The sequence below is a fragment of the Mobula hypostoma genome, chromosome 3 (assembly GCF_963921235.1).
Source record: "Mobula hypostoma chromosome 3, sMobHyp1.1, whole genome shotgun sequence".
NCBI lineage: Eukaryota > Metazoa > Chordata > Chondrichthyes > Myliobatiformes > Myliobatidae > Mobula > Mobula hypostoma.
This window is the reverse complement of record NC_086099.1, coordinates 189,259,368-189,280,520: the sequence shown is the minus strand read 5'-3', so window position 1 is coordinate 189,280,520 and position 21,153 is coordinate 189,259,368. Positions and strand designations below refer to the sequence as shown.

Here is a 21,153-nt window from a genome sequence, read left to right as displayed (position 1 = left end):
CATTTGTAATCAGCACATGACTCTCACAAAATTAAGGACATTTCCTGTTTCTGACTAAATTATGGAGTTCTGGAAACAATTCAATTCAATACTGGCTGCAGGACCTCAAGTAATCTTGAGAACAGTGTACAATAGTGTTAGAATTGAATTGACTTTATTACTTACATCCTTCATATACATGAGTAAAAATCTTTGTTATGTCGCCGCCTAATTTATAATTATTTATAAAAAAAATAGCATGTGCAACAGGACAGTCAATATAACATAGAAATACAGTTGTGTCAGCATGAATAAATCAGTCTAAAGGCCTGGTGGAAGAAGCTGTCCTGGAGCCTGTTGGTCCTGGCTTCTATGCTGCAGTACCACTTCCCAGATAGTAGCAGCTGGAACAGTTTGTGGTTGGAGTGACTCGGATCCCCAATGATTCTTCAGGCCGTTTTTACACAGCTGTCTTTGTAAATATCCTGAATGGTGGGAAGTTCACATCTACAGATGCACTAGGCTGTCTGCACCAGTCTCTGCAGAGTCCTGTGACTGAGGGAAGTACAGTTCCCATACCAGGCAGTGATGCAGTCTGTCAGGATGCTCTCAATTGTGCCCCTGTAGAAAGTTCTTCAGATTTGGGGGCTCATACCAAATTTATTCAGCTGTCTGAGGTGAAAGAGGTGCTGTTGTGCCTTTTTCACTACACAGCTGGTATGTACAGACCATGTGAGGTCCTCGGTGATGTTTATGCTGAGGAACTTAAAACTGTTCACCTTCGCAACTTCAGATCCATTAATGTCAATAGGGGATAGCCTGTCTCCATTCCTCTTGTAGTCCTCAACCAACTCCTTTGTTTTTGCGACATTGAGGGAGAGGTTGTTTTCTTCACACCACTGTGTTAGGGTGATGACTTCTCTGTACGCTGCCTCCTTATTATTTGAGATGGGGCCAATCAATGTAGTGTCATCAGCAAATTTAATTTGCAGATTGGAGCTGTGGGCGGTGACACAGTCATGAGTATACAGAGAATAAAGGAGGGGGCTTCGGATACAGCTCTGAGGGGCACCTGTTTTGAGGGTTAGAGGGGCAGAGGTGAGTGAGCCTGCTCTTACAACCTGCTGGCGATCTGACAGGAAGTCCAGGATCCAGCTGCACAAGGCAGGGTGAAGGCCGAGGTCTCTGAGCTTCTTGTCAAGCCTGGAAGGAACTATGGTGTTGAATGCTGAACTGTAGTCCAAGAACAGCATTCTCACATAAGCATTCTTCTTCAGATGTGTAAGGACAGTGTGTAGAGCTGTGGCTGTTGCGTCATCTGTCAGTCAATTGTGTCAGTAGGTGAATTGTGGGTGGTAGCATGTTGCAGATGTCGTCCTTGAACAGCCTGTCCAAGCATTTGCTTGTTATTGAGGTGAGTGTGACAGGACACCAGTCATTCAGACATGTTACCTTGGTCTACAATAAATGTAACCCATGAAAAGGAACAAGATTATGGTCATCACATCTTTTAACAACTTTAAATACTTTAATGGGAGAGGTTTATAGATCCTTGACAATCAAGGGGTGGAAGATGGCATTTTGAGGAGAAATACCCACTGTTTTCAAATTAAATAAGGGCAATTATAATGTTTTGAAGATGAAGTTGTTTACAGTAGACTTGGTAGGGTCAGTAGGTGAGCAGTAGCAGATAAATAACCAAAATTTTATTGCAACTAGAAAGAAGGATTCCATGAGAATTAATTGTGGTTAACAAAGGAGGTCAAGCAAAATGTTGAATTGAAAGGTAGCATGGGCTAGTTATTGATCAGAGAACTGGAACCAGCAGTAAAAGACAGTAAGGTTTAAAGGAAAATAATAATTTGATCTGCCTTTCTTGCTTGTCTTGTGCAGCAAAATTAGGAACCACACCAGGAAGAACATAGAGGGTAGAACTGAAGAAAGAGTATTAAAGGTATAATTCTTCAGGATAGTGTCTGGTACAAAAACAAAGGTATCTTAAAATATTTGGCTTTTTTATTTTCAAAGGCCTTTTTATTTTCATAAGTCTATTTTTAATTTGAGTATATTAGATGATTCTGTGTTTGGTAAACCAATCAAATTGCAAGCTGAAAAAAAATCTTTGTTTGCTCAGCACCCAAGAAGAAAAGTGAGCTTAAGTTTTGATTTGAGCTCCTCCATAAGAACAGAGACTATTCTAAATATCCATTCTCTTTATCAATACCATTAGAACTGATGCAAAAGCCCAGCATTTCTGAAGCAAAAATGGGAAATGCTACAACCACCAGTGAATCAGCTAGCATCTATGAAAGAGAAACTGAGTTATGTTTCAAGTCATAGAACTTCATTAAAATTGAGAAGTTCATAGCAACAAAACAACACATTAGTTTTTTCTCCTTCCCAGTTCTGATGAAGGATACTATTAACTTTTTTTTCTTGTTAGATTTCAGATTTCCAGTATCTACAATAGTTTCACTTCTATCATTTGTGTTTATTTCTTTATTGCACTGTTTGGAGAGTTGGATTTAATTTTTATTTACTAATTTGTCCTAGGTCCTGCAGTGGATTGGTGGGCCCTTGGAGTCTGCTTGTATGAGTTTCTGACCGGCATTCCGCCCTTCAATGATGAAACACCTCAACAAGTCTTTCAGAATATCTTGAACAGAGGTAGTTTTTGCTGCATTTTGTTTTAGAAGTGACAACCCACATATCAAATTGATATTTTCAGTTACATTTTTTCAGATGATTTAAAATAATCGTTTAATTGAAGGCCACTATTTATAGCTCAGTAGCTTGAAAATTCTGATTTGCTTCATTTTGACAGTGCCAGGAATAATGCAACAAGAGTCGCAGCTTGGCATTTCATTTGCTGAGATCCAAAGCTGAATAGAAGACCATAAGATATAGGAGCAGAATTAGGCCATTTAGTATATCGAGACTGTGCCGCCATTTCATCATGGCTGATCCAATTTTCCTCTTGGCTTCAATCTCCTGCCTTCTTCCCATATCCCTTGACTAATCAAGAATTTATCAACTACTGCATTAAATATACATAAAGACTTGGTCTCCACAGCTGCCTGTGACGAATATACACCACTCTCTGGCTAAAGAAATTCCTCACCTCCATTCTAAAAGATTGCCCCTCTATTCTGAGGCTGTGTCTGCTAGTCTTAGACTTTCCCACCATAGGAAACACCCTCTCCATATCTACTCTGTCAAGGCTTTCACCATTCCATAGTAGTCAATGACGTCATCCTCATTCTTCTGAATTCCAGCGAATACAGGCCCAAAGCCATCAAGAGCTCATCAAATGACAAGCCATTCAATCCTGGAATCATTTTTGTGAACCTCCTTTGAGCCCTCTCCAGTTTCATCACATCCTTTCTAAGAGGCCCAAAACTGCTCACAATACTACAAGTGAGGTCTCACCAGTGCTTTATAAAGTCTCAACATTACACCTTTGCTTTTATATTCTAGTCCTCTTGAAATGAATGTTAACATTGCATTTGCCTTCCTCACCACAGACTGCAAGTTAATCTTTAGGGAATCCTGCACAAGGACTCCTAAGTCCCTTTGCACCTCAGATTTTTGAATTTTCATTCAATTTTGAAAATAGTCAACCCTTTTATTTCTTCTACCAAAGTGCATGACCATACACTTCCCAACATTGTATTCCATCTGACATTTCTTTGCCCATTCTTCTAATCTGTCTAGGTCCTTCTGTGGACTCTCTATTTCCTCAAAACTATCCACCCCTCCACCTATCCTTGTATCGTTGGTAAACTTTTCAACAGAGCCATCAATTCCATCATGCAAATCATTAACATATAACGTAAAAAGAATAGGTCTTAACACAGACCCCTGTGGAACACCACTAGTCACTGGCAGCCAGCCTGAGAGGGCTCCCTTTATTCCCACTCTTTGCCTCCTGCCAATCAGCCACTGCTTTATCCATGCTCGAATCTTTCCCGTAATACCATGGGCTCATAGCTTGTTAAGCAGCCTCATGTATGGCACCTTGTCAAAGGCTTCTGAAAATTCAAGTACACAACATCAACCAATTGTCCATTGTCTATCCTGCTTGTTATTTCTTCAAAGAACTCCCAAAAGATTTGTCAGGCAAGATTTTCCCTTGAGGAAACCATGCAGGCCACTGCCTATTTTATCATTGGCTTCCAAGTACCCTGAGACCTTATCCTTAATAATTGACTCCAACCACTGAGGTCAGACTAACTGGCCTATGGTTTCCTTTCTTCTGCCTCTCTTCCCACCTTGAAGAGTGGAGTGACATTTCCAATTTTCCAGTCTTCTAGAACCATTCCAGAATCTACTGATTCTTGAGAGATCATTACTGATGCTTCCACAATCTCTTCAACTACCTCTTTCACATGGTGTACACCATCTGATCCAGGTGACTTACCTACTTTCAAACCTTTCAGTTTCCCAAGAACCTTCTCTTTAATTATGGTAACTTCATATATTTAATGATCTCTGACATCTGCAACTCAGTACCAGAGACTCGCCCACTGCAACTTTCCTCCGTAAGGTCATTTCTCACCCCCCCTGCCCCCACAGTATCCAAAGTGTTATACCTGTTGAGGGGGATGGCCACAAGGGTTCTCTGCAATGTCTCCTTAACCCGTACCCTTCCTGACTGTCACAGCCATTCCTTAAAAGCTAGAATCTTGAAATGTAAACATAATGAGGTGTTGAGTTTGCTCTTGATGTACTAAATTCCTTGTTTTTAAATTTTGTTACGTACTTAATATTCTACTCCACCACTTTCAACGACTCTACAACTTGCGTTCTCATTGTTATTATTTTATTTTCTGTATTTGTACAATTCATCCTTTGCACATTGGTTGCTTGTCAGTCTTCATGTGTAGTTTTCACTGATTCTTATGTTTTTTTTTGTTCCACTGTGAATGACTGCACAAAAATGAATCTCAGGGTAGTATTTGGTGACATGTACATACTTAAATAGTAAATTTACTTTGAACTTTAGGCACAATATCCCTGTTTAATATTTAGATTGAAGGATGGCACTTCATCAGTACTAGAGCGCAAGTTTCAATTACAGGCTAAAATCTAGAGTTGGTTTTGATCCATTTCTTAAAAACTAGAATTTTGAAATGTAAACATAATGTTTTGGAAATATTCACAAAGGTAATTGGCAACTGTGAGAAACAGGGTTAATGTTTAAGACCAGTGAATTTTCCTCAAATACTGATGGTAGTGAACAGCTATTTATGGCAAAAAGAATACTACTGCTATTTCATACTGAGCATTTTCAAAGGTGCATTTTGTTTGTTATATAGGTGATGCAGAGCTCTACCATTTCTATTCTACCTCAACTGTTCCATTCACACATCTAGTTGACCTACACAAGTCCCTTTAATGATCAGTGTTATCATCTCTATGTATGGAGCCATAGAAGATGGGCAAGGCCTTAAATAAGTACTTGCCATCTGAATGTATCATGGAGCTGGCCATGGATGCTAGGGAATTTTGGAAAGAGAACAATGATGTCCTGAAACATAGCAACTATACAAAAGAGGTGATGTCAGTGCTATGATGCATAAAGGTGGATAGATCCTCAAGACTTGACCAAGTGTTGTAGCAAGCAAGGAGCTCTAGCAGTGATTTTTGCATTTTTCTTAGTTACAGGTTAGGTACCAAATGTCTGGATGGTGGATTATGTTGTGCCTTTATTTAAGAAGGGTTGAAGAAACAAGCCCAAGTGCCTAACGTTAGTGGTGGGAAAGTTACTGAAGGGGAATTCTGAGCGACAAGAGCTACTGTCATTTGGAAAAGCAAGGAATGAATAATGATCAGAAGAAATTCTGAAGATACTAGAAATCCAAAGCAAGGGCTGAGACCCTTCTTCAGAACTGGAATGGGAGGGGAAAGACACCAGAATAAAAAAAGAGGTGAGGACAGCAGAAAGAGCATAGCTAGAAAGGGCTGGAGAGGGAGGAATCTGATGGGAGAGGAGTGTGGACCCTGGGAGAAAGGGAAGGGGCTCCGGGGGAGATGATAGGCAGATGAGAAGAGGTAAGAGCCCACAATGGGGAATAGAAGAAGAGAGAAGGGGGAAGGGGAAAAACAAATTTCACAAAGGAGAAATTGATGTTCATGCCCATCAGGTTGGAGGCGAACCAGACATATGAGGTTTGCTCCTCTACTCTGCGAGTGGCCTCATCATGGCAAAAGAGGCAGCCATGGACCAACGTGTTGGAACAGGAGTGGGAATAGGAATTAAAATGGTTGACCACCGGGAAATTCCACTTTTGGTGGATGGAGCGGAGTTGCTTGACAAAGCAGTCCCCCAAATTACACTACAACGGCTCTCACCATTGTAGAGGAGTCTGCATTGTTAGCACTGGATACAATAAACAGCCCCAACTGATTCACACGTGAAGTGTTACCTCACCTGGAAGGACTGTTTTTGTGTCCTGAATAGAGGTGAGGGAGGAGATGAATGGGTGGGTGTATCATTTTGGCCACTTGCAGGGAGAGACTCCAGCTGGGGGGTGGGGGGGGGTTGGGATGTGGAGGTAAAGAAGCATTTTAGTGGCAGGATCCCTTTGGAGATGATGGAAGTTGCTGAGGATTGTGTTGGATGTGGATGTTCATGGTGTGGTAGGTTAGGACCAGAAGAACACTATCCCTGTTAAGACGGCAGGAAGATGGGATTTCCAGGAAATGGAAAAGATGCGGGTGAGCACAGCATCAATGGTGGAGGAAGGGAACCCCTATTCTTTGAAGGAGGAGGATAGCCTCTGATGTTCTAGAAAGGAAAGCGTCATCCAATGAACAGATGCGGCAGACATAAAGGAACTGAGAAAAGAAAATAGCATTTTTACATGGGACGGTGGAAGAGGAATAGTCAAAATAGCCGTGAGAATCGGTAGGTTTATAAAATGTCAGTAGACAGTTTGTCTCCAGAGACGGAGACAAATTAGAGGTAACTGGTATGGCTTTGTGTGTGGGAAATTGTCTCCTAATTTGGTCCAATTTTTGTTTGTTTTTTTTTGAGGAGGTGGCTAAGAGGACTGATGTGGGTTGAAATTTTCTACATGGACCTTTGCAGGGCTGTTGACAAGGTCTCTGTTGTAGGCTGATCTGGAAAGTTAGGTCACAGGGAATCCAAGGTGAGCTAGCCGGTTGGATATAAACTTGGCTTGGTTGGTGGTAATTTGGTTCTATTTCAGACTGGAGCCTTGTATCCAGTGGTTTGTTGCTAGGGACCTGTGCTAGGCCAACTGTTGTTACTCACGTATATTAACAATTTGAATGAGAAAGAAGTGGAATGATTGGTAAAATGGTGGTGTGGTAGACAGTGAAGAAAGTTGTCCAAGGCTAAAACAGTATCTAAATGAACTGGGAAAGGGGACCAAGTAGTGGCAGATGGAATTTAAGTCTGACAAGTATAAAATCATGCATTCAGGACATGCACAATGTATGACAGAGATCTGCAGGTTGTTGGAGAGACTTGGTAAGTACATTGCTACCTAAAAGTGGCAACATTAGTAGACAAGGTGGTGAAAAAAACAATTGACATATTTCTTTCATTTGATGGGACATTGAATACAAGATCGAAAAGGAGGAGGTCCTTGCTGTCTTGAGGAAAATTAAAGTGGATAAATCCCCGGGACCTGACAGGGTGTTCCCTCGGACCTTGAAGGAGATTGGTGTTGAAGTTGCAGGGGCCCTGGCAGAAATATTTAAAATGTCACTGTCTACAGGTGAGGTGCCAGAGGATTGGAGAGTGGCTCATGTTGTTCCATTGTTTAAAAAAGGATCGAAAAGTGATCCGGGAAATTATAGGCCGGTAAGTTTAACGTCGGTAGTAGGTAAGTTATTGGAGGGAGTACTAAGAGACAGAATCTACAAGCATTTGGATAGACAGGGACTTATTAGGGAGAGTCAACATGGCTTTGTGCGTGGCAGGTCATGTTTGACCAATCTATTGGAGTTTTTCGAGGAGGTTACCAGGAAAGTGGATGAAGGGAAGGCAATGGATATTATCTACATAGACTTCAGTAAGGCCTTTGACAAGGTCCCGCATGGAAGGTTAGTTAGGAAAATTCAGTCGCTAGGTATACATGGAGAGGTGTTAAATTGGATCAGACATTGGCTCAATGGAAGAAGCCAAAGAGTGGTAGTAGAGAATTGCTTCTCTGAGTCAAGGCCTGTGACTAGTGGTGTGCCACAGGGATCAGTGCTGGGTCCATTGTTATTTGTCATCTATATCAATGATCTGGATGATAATGTGGTAAATTGGATCAGCAAATTTGCTGATGATACAAAGACTGGAGGTGTAGTAGACAGCGAGGAAGGTTTTCAGAGCCTGCAGAGGGACTTGGACCAGCCGGAAAAATGGGCTGAAAAATGGCAGATGGAGTTTAATGCAGACAAGTGTGAGGTATTGCACGTTGGAAGGACAAACCAAGGTAGAACATACAGGGTTAATGGTAAGGCACTGAGGAGTACAGTGGAACAGAGGGATCTGGGAATACAGATACAAAATTCCCTAAAAGTGGCGTCACAGGTAGATAGGGTCGTAAAGAGAACTTTATTGGCCTTTATTAATCAAAATATTGAGTATAAGAGCTGGAATGTTATGATGAGGTTGTATAAGGCATTGGTGAGGCCGAATCTGGAGTATTGTGTTCAGATTTGGTCACCAAATAACAGGAAGGATATAAATAAGGTTGAAAGAGTGCAGAGAAGGTGTACAAGGTTGTTGCCAGGACTTGAGAAACTCAGTTACAGAGAAAGGTTGAATAGGTTAGGACTTTATTCCCTGGAGCGTAGAAGAATGAGGGGAGATTTGATAGAGGTATATAAAATTATGATGGGTATAGATAGAGTGAATGCAAGCAGGCTTTTTCCACTGAGGCAAGGGGAGAAAAAAACCAAAGGACATGGGTTAAGGGTGAAGGGGGAAAAGTTTAAAGGGAACATTAGAGGGGGCTTCTTCACACAGAGGGTGGTGGGAGTATGGAATGAGCTGCCAGACGAGGTGGTAAATGCGGGTTCTTTTTTAACATTTAAGAATAAATTGGACAGATACATGGATGGGAGGTGTATGGAGGGTTATGGTCCGTGTGCGTGGTCCGTGGTCCGTGGGACTAGGCAGAAAATGGTTTGGCACAGCCAAGAAAGGCCAAAAGGCCTGTTTCTGTGCTGTAGTTTCTATGGTTTCTAAGAGTTGGGATATCATGTAACAGCTGTACAAGATATTGGTGAAACAAAACCAGGAACATAGTGTGCTATTAGATATGATAGATTGTCACAATCCACTTACCAGTATAGGAGAATGGTAAACTAGAGGACATAGTGTTACGGTGAGACAGAACAGATTTCAAGGGGGCCTGAAAGGCAAGATTTTCACACAGGATTTGGTAAGCTTATGGAAGGAGCTGCTAGGGAAAGTGGTAGAGGTGGGTTCAATGACAACATTTAAAGGATATTTGGACAGGTATGTAGATAGGAAAGATTAGAGGAATATGGGACTAGTTCAAGAAGGCAGGTTTAGTGGCATGAACAAATTGGGCTGAAAAACCTGTTCCATTTGGCTCCAAGCCAAGCCACCACTCAATTAAAAAATTCTCATCCTTGTTTTCAGGTGGATCATTCATTTTCCCCCTTCCTTTTCCATAAAGTACCCCAGACCTACAATTCTCTAGTATCTCTCTGCTCCTCCAATTTAGCTTGCACATTTCTGATTTTCTGTGTTTCCCGTCACAGCACACCACACCAGTCCATCTTTTCCTTTTGTACAGCACTACTTAAAACCTACCTCTTCTGTCTTGGCTGACTATTTGTGTGGCTTTTTATACTGTTATTTGTTAATACCCAAGTGAAGTGCATCTACAAGTGTTACTATATTAAAGGGCACTACATGAAGGAAACATTGCTAATCATGGTCTTTTATTTCTAGATATACCTTGGCCAGAAGGTGAAGAACAGTTGTCTAAAGATTCCCAAAATGCAATTGAGATTCTACTGACCATTGAGTGTTTCAAAAGACCTGGATTAAAAGGTTTGAATTTGAAGGCACTGGGACAATTGAGATGTCTTTGGTTCTAATGTCAATCACGTTATATTTTAAGAAATCATATCTGAAATGAGATGGTTAATTTGAAAATTTGAACAAGTTTTGTATCAAAGTTACATTAAAGGTAATAGCACCTATTGGCTTGAACACAAGAAATAGGAGCATGTGTCCCTGTCCCCTCAATCATTTTCCACCATTCAGCTAGATTGTGGATGATCCACCTTTTCTCCAAACCCCTATATACTGCTTTTCCACAGAGTCCATAAATCTGTTTATTTCTACCATGAATGGCATATTATCTTGTCCATGGAGAATTCCAAAGATCTCATAGCACTCCCTGTAATTTCTAGGTCACCAATGGCCTGTGTTTTAATTTGTGATTATGCCCCACTTCTAAAGTCTTATTTTGGTTCTGATTGGACATAAATTTCACCCACTCTAGTTACATCTTCTCTCTATTGTGCCAATATTAATCCTCCTATCTGGTTAATGAGGACAATTTTGTTTATTTTATTTAGAGATTGTGTAGAATCAGCCCTTTGAATTGTGCTGCCCAGTAACCCCCAATTTTTATCCCCTGCCTAGCCTAATTGTGGGGCAATTTATAATGACCTACTAACTGCTACGTCATTGGACTGTGGGAGGAAACCAGAGCACCCAGAGAAAGCCCACGCATTCCACAGGGAGGACTTAAACTCCTCAGAGGACCCTGAGGTTGAACTCTGAACTCCACCCTGAGCTGTAATAGCATTGCGCTAACCACTATGCTACTGCGGTGCCCGTAAATATCCTTATTTGGGTTCCCTCATTGTTTCCCTCATGGTATTGTCTGTTTACACTTGCAGGGCAAATTTGAGGAAGGGGAGTAATTTTGATGTGGGACAGATGCTGTTGGATTGTCTGTTATAAATTGGGAAATTAGTTGAAATAGGTAACTTGAAAGCCCCAGTTGGAGCATTTATTGGATGTCTGTGGTGCTGAATTTTTTTTTAAACAATTGTGCAGATTTTGCTGTCAAAGATGCAGTGAAAGTAACTCTACTTAACATTACTTATAGGCTACATCATGCATCAGCTTTTTCTGAACATAAAAACCAAATCTCACAAGAAATCCCAAAGCCATCAGTAGGATATTGTTGTACAGTAAGTTCTTTTTAGAAACTGAGAAAACCTTGAACTTTCCAAACTTGCATTCACCAAATTAGGTAAAACCCGTAATGTTTTTGTGATTTGATCTATACTACTTAAGATTTCTAGACAATGAACAGTTGATTGGTTAGAACAACATTTTTAAAAAATGAAAGTTTAAGCCACATAGCCACTCAATAGCTGATCTTTTACTTTTGACACCTTTCTGTTTTAAACCGATGATCTTTAGAACATAGAATATTACATCTTGAACAAAGAAATAACATTTGTCACCCTTTGAATCAATTAATATAGAAAAATTAGTTGACCTCAGAATCTTGGGTAGAGAAATCCAACATAATCCACTTAGAAAATTGCAATGGGTTTTATCCTTATCTATTCTTACAACCTCAAAAATAAAAACTAACAGATTTGTCAGATTTGGTTTCTGAGTATGTCCATGGTGACTCTGCTCTGTTACTATTTTCAAAGTGGCTTTATACCTTTTCTAGTGAATAGCTCCCACATCAAATGTTCCTGATAGGAAGGAATGTGACAATACCTCTCCACAGCATTTCCTCCTAAAACTATTTTTCTTACTTATTAAGTTAATGGTATGTGGGCATCCCTGGAAAATGTATCATCTGATGAAGGGTCTCGGCCCAGAACGTTGACTCTATTCCTTTCAAGAAGCTGCCTGACCTGCTGAGTTCTTCCAGCATTTTGTATGTGTTACTAAAAATTTATTATCTCCCTAATTGGTAGTGAGCTATATCCTGTTGTTAACATTGTTAGATAAGGATTTGGACAAAGTGACAACTTCTCTTTTTAATTTTCTTTCAGAACTTAAGAAGCATCCTCTTTTCCACAATGTGGACTGGGACAATTTGCAGAATTGCACAATGCCCTTTGTACCACAGCCTGATGATGAAACAGATACTACATATTTTGAAGCCAGGAATAATGCTCAACACCTTACAGTTTCAGGATTCAGTTTGTAAAAATTGGCTGAAATTAGATAACATGTTGGATTGAGACAGAAATGCACTTGTTTGAATGTACAGTACTAAACTCAGTATTTAAGTAATTGTATTGATTCAATAATAGGAAAGTTTCTTGTTGCATTTATCATTTAAATTTTTATAATTATCCAGAATTTTTCATTGTTTAAAAATTTGTTTAATACTAGTTGATATTTCCGTTGATTTGTTTTTTCAGTTTATTCCTTAACATTTATTCAAAGCAATTTCCATAGAATTTTGTAACTTTGATTATTGCAAACCAGATTGAACTGCAAGACATACAATTCTTCCCTAAAGTTTCTCCCCAATTAGAAGTCTTCCTTCCAAACCAGCCACCTCCCCCAATCTTGCTAAATGCACTTTATTCCTATGGGTCTGACAACCAAAATGTTGCTACTTTTAAATACAACAATGTAGTTGATTTTCATTTTGTTTGTATGGGTATGTCCTAAATGTATGTATGTTTTTACTTGCTTGTGCCTCTGGTGAAATTGAAATTGTCAAGAGACAGTTATTTACAGGTCATGGTCACCTATCAGTAATCCCTCTGAATAAATGATAAAGGATGGAGTAAACTGCTCCATGAATTGGTCGGGGGCTTCTTAAATCAGAATTAAAGCTGCTAATTTCTTCATTCTAAATGATTTTTTTTGTCTTGTTAGCTGCTTTAAAGAAACCTTTTTTCAAAGTTTCTGGATGGTGCCCATTAGCCTGTAGAGATCATAAAATGTATGCTTGAATACTCCATGTCCAATTAAGTCAAAATGTATGCTTGAACACTTCATGTCCAATTAACTCAATTAAGAACTTGCAGGTTAGCAACTGCTTTTCCCCAATTACTGAAAAACCTGCATAATCAAATATATCATATGTTTTGACAGCACACAACATTCTATTTCAATGCACTTTGTTTTATATTAGATTATGTAATCTATGTGGTGATTTTAAATAAACAAAACTGGTGGGTGTTACTAGGATTTCTGTAATAGAGGAGCAAACTTGAAATGCAAATGTTGTTTGAACATTTACCTTTCCATACATAGTTCTGCCACTAGAGTACTTTGTTCGTGCTGTATGCTATGGAATGAACTGGATATATATTTTTGATTTTTTAAAAAAATGTTCAAATGACAGGAGTGGAAGAAGAAAATGAGAAATTCTTCCAAGGACATTTATAAACATGTTAAAGGTCCTCAACAATTGAGTCAGTTCACTACTAGATTTTTACTAATGCTTTAAACATACATTAGATTTAATAAATGCCACATTTGTTATAACCAAGCATAATTACAAACGTTTGTACATTAGCCAGCACTAGTTTGCCTAACCTATTACTAGATTCAATCGGATGGATTCCTCCTCTCTCCCACCCCCCCCCCCACAAGAAGTAACCAGTTGTTATTGAGGGTTATAAGGTATGCTGTGCTATCTGCCCCCTGCAATTTAAGTGTGACTACCGCCCTGTAGCTCTTATCTATCACCACCTCATTCTCCTGAATGAACTGTACACTAAAAGAAAGAGAAACTTGACAAGGACAAGTGCCTAACCTCCACCACTCCTTGCAGAAGTCTCTTGAGTCACCCTCAGTTCCCCACTCACACAATGGCTGCTCTGCTCAAACCTAACTTTTTATTGGCAAAAGTACCTAATAACCCAAATATATCACGAATAGCAGAAAGTGCTGACAAGCTTTTGGGCTTTTTAAAACTGGCACTTAAAACTCTACAAGTGACCGTCTTCATCTGTCCTTGATAAAGGATAGATATTTATAAAATGGAAGCAGTGTAGGTTTAACCGACTAATATCTGGAGTGAGCTTATTGTCTCAATGAAAGTGTGGACAAGTTAGACTAGTAGCCAACTAAAGAATCTTGACTGGGTAGAGGTGTAGAGACTATTTCTTCATGTGTGGTAATTTAGAACAAATTTCACTTCACATTTCTTTAATGGGTCAACCTTCAATTTTAATTCTACACACCAACAGAACTCTCCCTCAAAAATAGTAGTAGCAGATTGTTTAAATACTAAAGCAGAGGTAGACAGAATTTTGATTAACAGAATGAAGGGTTTCTAAGGGTAAACTGGAATGCAGAATTGAGTTTGCAATCAGATCAGCCATATTTCTCTATTTCCCAAAACAGTTGTAGCCAGGTATCGTCCTCTCTGAACTAATTTACACATTCCTACACAAATAACTTTTGAGTTGTGAAGGAGTCTCATTTTCTCATCTGTAATTATTCATTGGGAACAATTTGAAGTCACTACCTCAATTTTACTGCTTTCACGCTTCTACTGATACTCTCAAAGCTGCATCATCAGATTGCTTTGGTAAGACTTTACAGCCCAACATCATAGTCTCAAAATCTACACTTCTCCCAAGATTCTATCCCTGATTAATGAATGTAATCTCTCCACTAAGAAAACAATCCACTTTCAGTCCTACAATGGCAATGTTTTTGTGTCTGCTTCCTATATTGTTAAAAACCATGACCAAATCAGAGTGTGGACTGCCACCATTCTATCACTGTAAGACATACATGGTTATATTTTTGAATTCGTTTATTTATAGTTCACCTAGTTCCAGTTACCTTTACAGAAGCCAAATTATTCTGGTTCCTGCTCCCTGCAACTAAATTAAGATTGTTAACATGTTGAAATTCTTTTAAATCACTCCCTACCTCAAATTTTTGCATAGCAATTAAGTTAAATTATTTCATCACACTGATTATGTTAGAACAGCTAAATGTTTCCACAACTGGTATAATAGGGATAAACCCTACGCAGTAGCTTTGGAAAAAAAAAGAAACAGTATTTCCAGCCAAATTGTGGCTCATGATAAAAATATTTTTTATTGTGCTTCAAGCTATAGCTATGACTTTTCATGCTTAATTGTTATCTTAAACAGGGTACCAAGATAGTGGCCAAACTCTTAGTAATCATAAAAATGTTTTAATATTAAGTGTGCTTTAATAAATTGGTTATCGCAAGTCATTTTAAAATATGTACTAAATTTGTTAACTATTTTACAATGTATTTTTTAAACGCAATGAAATTGAAAAATATTGCACTTGGTTTCATAATCTATAACTTGTACAACTATTAACAGCAATGATGCGACTAGATTTCACAGCTGACAATTAAATAAAGTTACATGCATTAGAAAGGACGTGTAAACACCATCTCCTCAGTAGATCTCCACTTTATCAAATTTCACTGCCATTTTGCATGTGCTATACTTACCACATATGGCTTTGTGTTGAACAAAATCACAATTTCCAGAAAACATATCTGACACATCATTCAAATAAATTGATCAATGTGTCAAACTACTCTGTTGGATCACAAAAAATCTAGATCAACATTACTGCTCATCTGGCAGCTATTTTTGATCTGAGAGAAACTGATCATACAAAGCAACGAACGTATTATGTTGGATCACATCTTAGTATGTCCAAAGTTGCTTTATGAGCAGTGGAGTTTATGAATTGCAGTGATGTTGACAATGTGTGCACATCATCTCTCACAAACGCCAATTGAAAGGATCAGGTAAATTTTTGGGGGGAGTTGGTTGAGAGTATATTGGCCTGGTCACTGAGACAAGTTGCCATTCTTCAATGATTTTACACTAATTCCTTAATGATATGAACCACAGAATCAGATATGGTACACTAAAACAACTGACTTCTAGTGACAAACATTGAAAAAGGGAAGAAAATAAATTGTCAGGTTTCCACCTAAAATCCATTTTAATTATACCTCAAGCAATTAGACAGATAGTGTTTACTATGTCACAATTAAAAAATCAATATAATTATTAAATTCATCCACAATGAATTATTTGGTTCAAGTACAGTAGTACCAAAGATTTTGGTTATGTATAGTATGCATTCATGGTAGTATTAAAGCAAAATGAAGATTAAATACTGCTGAATGCATAATTGGAAACCATCTTGACAGACACCTATTTTGTCTAATTCCACGAGTCTGTAGTCTTAAAGATAATCTTTGCAATCCCAGGTAAATGCCTATTTCAATTTTCTGTAACAGAGAACACAAAACAAGAAAAGTTCATTACACTTGCAGTTATTTGTATGGCAAGCATAGATCAAATGAACTCAATTTAAATTACCTCTTCCTCCTTTGAAAATAAAAATGTACCAAGAGTTGCACAATAAAAGGCCAAAGAACTGCAAATGCTATAGTAGGGCCAGACACATCAAAGGGCCACCAAGTTGAACCCTAGATTAAAAAAAAGTTTTTTAAAAGCGCAATAGAGTTTCAGCACTTTATTTCCTAAAACAGATGCAATTTAAAATTATAGACAACACCCAAACTTTAAATAATCAATTTAACCACATTTAGTGTCTTGTTACAAAATTTAAAGCAAATTTAAAATGTAAATAAAAATTAATCACTGAGGGTCATTATTCTTCTTGCTTATGAAAACATGTCCTGAGACAAACGAATTCTGTAGTCAGAAAAATTACAAATTTATCAGAGCTATTTCAAAATTTGCTCATTAAAATTATTTGAAATGCATTTGCAACAATTACCTTAACACGTCCATAATGGGCTGAATCACACTGGGCATTTTCTGACCTGGCCTGCAATAAAACCTCAAATTTAAGACACTGTTGGACAAATTTTTGCACAGTAGGGGAATTAAGGGTTATGGGGAAAAGGCAGGGAGGTGAAGATGAGTCCATGGCCAGATCAGCCATGATCTTATTGAATGGCAGAGCAGGCTCGACAGGCAAGATGCCCGACTCCTGCTCCTATTTCTTAGGTTAGTGAAAAATAAGTAAAACTTGTGCAAATAAACATTCCACTACTAATTTCTGTGAAATTATGCCCATATCAGCTAATATTCAAAGGAATTCTTTTGCCTTTCCTTTCCTTGTGAGTATTTTCAGTAACTTTTATATTTCTCCCCAAACGTTGCGGCTTCTGCCACCACTGTAATCGTAATTTGCCAATTTTTTCCCCCTATTCTATATAGAAAAAGACATTCCCACATTTCACTGTAAGCTAGTAAAGATTGGGAAAACATGATGATGCAAATTCATGTGCCTTATTTCATGAACTATTCCTTAGTTCATCAGAATATAGTATGAACCACCCTAGGGCTGCACCATGTGATCTTACCCAAAATCATGAATTGTAGACATATGACTAGCACAGCACATTGGGTACTATTGCTGTCACTTATGTTAACTATGATTAATTCTTACCCGAGTAGCAGCTGCTGTTTCCAAGATATGAAGTCGTTCCAGCACACTCTGCATATCTTCCTGCAGCCTGATGACTGCTATTGCAATCTGTTCATTTACATTGCCTTTCTGTATCTGCTCTGACCCGCTTCGCTCTTCGTCACCACCATTTCCCAGCTGTCCAGGCTGAAAACCCTCTGCAGACTGTTGAATCCTGTTACCTGCAACATAAAAAGTAATATCAGACAAATCTTTGCAGTGAAACAGAGCCATCACACCAAATTTTCAAGAAAGACCAATGGTTACTAAATCTCTTGAATTTACAGGAAATGCAAATTCAATCTTCAAGATATGCATTTTGTCAATATGTAAACTTTCCTTTGAGTATTGTGTACAGTGTTAGTCACCCTGTAATCAAAACACATTTTCAAACAGCAGAGGGGGCCAAAGAGATTTACAATGATGCTACCTGGACTTGAAGGCCTGAGTTATTGGAGAAAGTGGTCACGCTAGATGTAGTGTATGAGGGTGAGAGGTGACCTCAAAGAAGTGTACAAAATCACGAGCGGTATTGTCATAGTCACTAGGATTGGGGAGTATAAACTAGAAGGTGCAGATAGAAGAAACTTGAAAATGTAACTTCTTTACACAGAAGGTAGTGCATACCTGGAATGAACTATTAAAGGAAGTGGTTGAGGTAGGTAGAAATGCAACATTTAAGAAGTATATTCATTGGAATTATTTTGTGATAGAGTCATAGAACACTACAGCACAGAAATAGCTTATTTAGTCCACCTAGTACAGGCCGAACTAATCTGCCTAGCCCTCCACACCCCCACCCATCTATGTAGCTATTCAAATTTCTTTTAGTTGTTGAAATCAAACCTGCATCCACCACTACTGCTAGCAGCTCATTTCACATTTTCACAACCCTCTCAGTAAGGTTTCCCCTCATGTTCCCCTTAAACATTTCATCTTTCACTCTTAACATGACCTCTAGTAGTCTCATCCAGCCTCAATGGAAGAAGCCTGCTTACATTTATTCGATCTACATCTCTCAATTTTGTATACTTATATCAAATCTGTCCTCATTCTCCTACACTAGAGAATAAAATCCTAACCTTTTCAACATTTCCCTGTAACTCTGGGTAACATCCTTGTGAATTTTCTCTGTACTCTTTCAATCTTATTGACATCTTTCCAGTGACCAAAACTGCACACAATACTCCAAATTAGGCCTCACTTATAACTCATACAACTTCAACAAAACATCCTGTATTCAATACTTTGACTTATGAAGGCCAATGTGCCAAAACCTCTCTTTATGACCCTATCTAGCTATGACACCATTTTCAAGGAATTATGGATCTGTATTCCCAGATTCCTCTGTTCTACCACATTCCTGAGTGTCCTACTACTCACTGTGTAAGACCTACCCTGGTTGCACTTTGGGAGGACAAACGTCTCACACTTACCTGTATTAAATTCCATCTTCCATTTTTTAGCCCATTTTACCAGCTGGTCCAGATCCTGCTGCAATCACTGATAGCTTTCCTTGCTGCCCACTACACCCCTAATCTCAGTATCATTAGCAGATTTGCTGATCAAAAAAAAATTCCTTGACACGACATAGGATGCCTTTCTACAACTATGAAGCTCCTGATAAAAGTTCCATGATCCATCTTCCCGTAGTTTAACTTCCTCTTCCCAATTGTTTGCTAATGGTGCTTCTTAGCCATTTCGTTTGCTATAGTTATAACACTGCAGTTCCCACATACACAGTATTTAAAAGCTAAAGAGATACTAAATGGATGTAACCAAGAATTTTTCATGAAAATTGTTTCATGAAAATGGTGAGGGCTATTTCATTCTCATGTTTGATCTCCAGATATTATTTATTCACACAATGGAACATGACTATATATTAGTTGAGAAATCCTTTGCAATTGGTCATTATCTTGAAACAGCGGGGAAATATGCAAGAGCAGTAAAGCTTTGCAAGGAGTAAAAAAAAACACATTACAGAAACAAAACACACAGTCCCTCAAGAAAGTTAAAACCTTCTGACATTTTTGGGGAAACACATCAAGTAAATGAAAAACATACCCTGACCTCTCCTGGGCATATGAAACTCTGGTCTTTTGCTGATTACTTTCTCTTTCTGAGGACCGCTTCCACTTGATTTTGTTTCTTCACCACCATGGGTAACACCACCTTTTCCCAAATCTGGTGGCCTTATTATCCCAGGATTCCGATGAGACTTTATAGAACATTCCAATTCTGATTTGCAACTACTTTGATTGCTTAACAGCTGACTGTGTTCAAACTCTGAGATCATCTGAGAACTGTTAAAATCATTACTGACAGTGCAGTCAGCTCCCAAAATCTAAAAAAGTAAAACCAAACCCTACATTACTTCTATAATTTTCATGATCATCTAGGTGATATGATACTGCAACTTAAACAAAAACAAAATATTAATACATAAACTTTATTTCCCATTTTATATTACTGATCTGTGGTCACATGTGGGCCAGATCATGGAATAATGAATTTCCTTCCTCACAGAATATAACTGAACCATGTGTAGTTTTTTTGTTTCAAATCAGCGATGCAGAATATCTGACCCACTGGGCTAAACTCATTGCCCATGCATTCTTGCTTATGTCCCACCTTGCAGCTCATCACACTGTTTCCCTGGATACCTGCCAGTAGTCCTCAAGGATCCTTAGAATACTCTTGAAAAGACCATTATGCACAAAGACCAGGAGGAGCACAGTGGAAGCCATGTCACAAAACTTAATGCCGGACTCTGAACAAGCAATCCATTGGAGGAACTCAATCACTCAAGTACCAGCTACACTGAGTTCCTCCACCAGATCATTTGTTCCTTCAGATTCCAGTAGCTGCGGCCTCCTGCATTTCCACAGACACAACTCCCAACACACCCCCCCCCCCACCGCCGCCTCCCCGAACACTATGATGAAATCCCCAGGGAGTAGAATTGTAGGAACTACATCAACCCTGAGTCCGGAGTCCTACACCAGTGCATACTCAGCTCCAAATTCATATGAAAGTACTTAAGGCCAAATTATCTGCTTCAAAAGTAAGCTGCAAATTTCTATCTATCAAATGACCTTGTAACTTCAAATAAAGTTACAAAGTCAATAACAGGTCAAACATTTTATGTCCTTAATACTCTGTTCTTATTTTGATGGCTGCAATAGTATCTGGCTGGTGTCGAAATATATTCATTATCTCAATTAACACAACTTCATTTCATTTTGGATTATACTTTATTGCATGGACAACATTCCACTTAAAAAGCAGTACAATACATAGTGGCAAGGCTTTATCCAAGTTCAATATATTGTGATTTACCTCATCAGCTCCCAGCTGTTCCATTGAATCACAATAAACCTCACTATCTGAATCACTAGCAAGGTGCTGAGTTCCTGCATGGTCACCATCTTGGCTTTCTAGACCATCTGTAATTGAAGGACCAATGAAATATGATTAACACCAATAAAATATGATGTCATTGAGATTAGACAAGAAATGTATGTCAGTAAGATTTATCAGACACTAGCAATAACACTGCAAATTAAGGTCAGTTAATTTTAGTCTGAGTTGAGGAAACCAGCAGAAGCAAGAATCAGAGTCAAAACGAATAGTTATTTAACTACACAGATTACTGAAGGAAAGTGGGAAGAGATTTATTAAAGGCAATCTTGTAACCCCAAATTCCT

General features: G+C 38.7%; 2 protein-coding genes across 6 annotated transcripts in view; one reads left to right on the top strand and one right to left on the bottom strand.

Moving 5' to 3' along the window:
• mastl (microtubule associated serine/threonine kinase-like) overlaps positions 1-14,830 on the top strand; it is a 50,365-nt gene extending 35,535 nt beyond the window's left edge. For all 3 annotated transcript variants that reach the window (XM_063044268.1, XM_063044267.1, XM_063044269.1), the window contains 3 exons: positions 2,533-2,646; positions 9,929-10,030; positions 12,016-14,830. In XM_063044268.1, coding sequence (XP_062900338.1) covers positions 2,533-2,646; positions 9,929-10,030; positions 12,016-12,173 — 374 coding nt within the window. In that variant the 3' untranslated portion in view covers positions 12,174-14,830. The remainder of the gene's footprint in view (positions 1-2,532; positions 2,647-9,928; positions 10,031-12,015) is intronic.
• A 183-nt stretch (positions 14,831-15,013) lies between these two features.
• acbd5a (acyl-CoA binding domain containing 5a) overlaps positions 15,014-21,153 on the bottom strand; it is a 76,570-nt gene continuing 70,430 nt past the window's right edge. The window contains exons 8-13 of one of the 3 annotated variants that reach the window (XM_063044270.1): positions 20,786-20,892; positions 19,511-19,790; positions 17,426-17,625; positions 16,748-16,798; positions 16,324-16,433; positions 15,015-16,232 (exon numbers count right to left, since the gene is read on the bottom strand). In XM_063044270.1, the coding sequence (XP_062900340.1) occupies positions 16,220-16,232; positions 16,324-16,433; positions 16,748-16,798; positions 17,426-17,625; positions 19,511-19,790; positions 20,786-20,892 (761 nt within the window). In that variant the 3' untranslated portion in view covers positions 15,015-16,219. Of the gene's footprint in view, positions 16,233-16,323; positions 16,434-16,747; positions 16,799-17,425; positions 17,626-19,510; positions 19,791-20,785; positions 20,893-21,153 lie in introns of all 3 variants that reach the window. The other 2 variants (XM_063044271.1, XM_063044272.1) reach the window with 2 other exon arrangements.